At 49.3% G+C, this 2,357-nt stretch overlaps 1 protein-coding gene across 1 annotated transcript; it reads right to left on the reverse strand.

Annotated features, from left to right (window-relative positions):
- Nucleotides 1-1,479: 1,479 nt before the first annotated feature.
- On the reverse strand, nucleotides 1,480-2,041 carry LOC102990220 (programmed cell death protein 5-like). The gene has a single exon (XM_055083673.1). The coding sequence runs from the start codon at nucleotides 1,994-1,996 to the stop codon at nucleotides 1,619-1,621; it is 378 nt and encodes a 125-aa protein (XP_054939648.1). The 5' UTR covers nucleotides 1,997-2,041; the 3' UTR covers nucleotides 1,480-1,618.
- Nucleotides 2,042-2,357: the final 316 nt, after the last annotated feature.

A 2,357-nucleotide genomic window follows, 5' to 3' on the forward strand; every position in this document is an offset into this window, starting at 1 on the left:
TTTGCGGTACGCGGGCCTCTCACTGTTGTGGCCTCTCCCGTTGCGGAGCACAGGCTCCGGACGCGCAGGCTCAGCGGCCATGGCTCACGGGTCCAGCTGCTCCGCGGCATGTGGGATCTTCCCGGATCGGGGCACGAACCCGTGTCCCCTGCATCGGCAGGTGGACTCTCAACCACTGCGCCACCAGGGAAGCCCAGTGGGGGACGTTTAAGGGGTGAGAAGCAAGTGCGTCATCAGAAACTGGGGAAAAGGACGGAGATTTACCGGAACAGCCAGGGTATGCGCAGTCCCTCAGGCCCTCTTGCACATGCACAAACTGTGTCTAGCAGAGTAAAGATGCCCCTTTGGGTGGAGATCTTAGTGTGGAAATGAAGTAAAGGTAATTTTCAGACACCTCCAGATTTCATCTGCGCAGGTGCGTTCCTTTGGTCAATTCAGAGCCGGTTTGGGGCGGTTGACCACTGTGTATCTCTCAAAACATATACCTCTCAAAGTACAGCTACAAAACATCTCTGCCAAACACCGGGTGCTTTTGAAACAAACACAGAAATGAATCTGGGCAAGTGTTGTTCGTCTCTCAGGAGTTGGTATGGAAACACAGAGCTAAATGAGAGGAAGAAAAGCGGTGACCTTTAGTTTACTTTGCCTGCTATCTTGGATCTAGCCAGTTTGGTCTGGTTTTGTTGTGGGCCTTTGTGGCATCCTGTTGACAGACCACAACTAGGTTCTATGGTTAAAAGCAGTTTCTGCACCCAGGGCCTGGGCCGCATCGCATGGGTGACAAGGACACCAGTCAAGTCAAGGAACATGGCCGACATATTAGCAAGAGTAGCATGTCTCAACTCTCTGACTGATTATACTTTTCATGCCAGGAGTTACCATGACCTCAACTAACCAATTATATAGGGCTTCCCTCCCATAGTGAGTTTCTTTTTTTTTTTTTGCCGTACGCAGGCCTCTCACTGTTGTGGCCTCTCCCGTTGCGGAGCACAGGCTCCGGACGCACAGGTTCAGCGGCCATTGATCACGGGCCCAGCCGCTCCGCGGCATGTGGGATCTTCCCGGACCAGGGCACGAACCCGTGTCCCCTGCATCGGCAGGCGGATTCTCAACCACTGCGCCACTAGGGAAGCCCTATAGTGAGTTTCTTGATGAGCCTCCCTGATGGCTTGACAAGCTGCAGTTGGGGAAAGAAGTATGGCTCGTGTTCATTAACTAGCCACCCATGGCCTCCTAGATATCTAATGAAGCCCCGTTTTTGCACTTTGTCATATTCTTCCTTTATGCAGATTGGGGAATAATTGGATGGATCTGGCCTTCGAGGTATGAGGGGTAGTTGCCAAGTTACTGGTTCTCTGGCCACCCTTTTGGCAGTCGCATCTGCCTTGTTGTTTCCCTCTGCATCACCCTTTTGGCGACCCGTACGATGAGTTATTACCACCTTTTTGGGATGCTGTACTACTTTTTTCTTAAATCTTTTATTTTGCATTACAAGTTTATTTTTAAAAGGCATATAGACAATAAGCAAAGTAAACATCCCATCAAGATCTTAACTTCTGCCAAGTATTATCTGTCCTAGAATTACTCCATTAAGTCCCAGTCTCTAGACATCTTTAATTCAGTAATCGTCATCTTCATCAGAGTCCATTACTTTTCTTCTGTTGAATTTAACTGTTGTTTTCTTTTCTGTTTGTTGGTTTACTTTTTCGAGGATTTCTATTAAACCTTGTTCTGATACCTTCCCACTTAGTTGTCCATACTGTGCCATATGTATAAGGTAATTCTGTACTGCTTTAGTTTTCTCAGGCTTTACAAGTGCTAAGTTACTTAATCGGGCCCGGGCTGACTGATCCAGAACTTGGGCTAAGATACTGTTTCTCATTTCTGCTTCCCTTTGCTTTGCTTCCTGTTGTACTACATCACCAGGGTCTCCGTGCTTCGCCTGCAGCTCGGCCAGCCTGTGCTTCCTCAGCGCCTCAAGCTCCTCCTCCACCATGGTGTGGCCATCTGGAGCGAGCAGCCGCGGCCACGCTCCAGTCCACAAAGAGAGACCTCTGGGAAGCTGTAGTACTTCGAAGAGCTTCAGTATGCTTCAGCCATGTATTCTCCGCAGTAAGCATACCTCTTTCCTTCCAAATAGCCCCATGTGCATGGAGGGTGGCATATGTGTCCTGGGAATCTGTGTAAACATTTAAGATCCTCCCAGTCCTGAGCTCTAAGGCTCGTGTGAGAGTTATCAGCTCTGCCTTTTGGACAGACGTCCCTGGAGGGTAGGCTTCTTGCTTCTGTGACTTGGGTCTAGGAGGTTACAGTGTATCCTGCCAGACTTTTCCCCCTCTCATAAAAGTGCTCCTGTT

The sequence above is a fragment of the Physeter macrocephalus genome, unplaced genomic scaffold, assembly GCF_002837175.3.
Source record: "Physeter macrocephalus isolate SW-GA unplaced genomic scaffold, ASM283717v5 random_1914, whole genome shotgun sequence".
NCBI classification, from domain to species: domain Eukaryota; kingdom Metazoa; phylum Chordata; class Mammalia; order Artiodactyla; family Physeteridae; genus Physeter; species Physeter macrocephalus.

What these genes read in the sequence shown, in the direction of transcription:
- LOC102990220 (XM_055083673.1), bottom strand. Translation starts at nt 1,996, where the DNA reads ATGGTGGAGGAGGAGCTTGAGGCGCTGAGGAAGCACAGGCTGGCCGAG.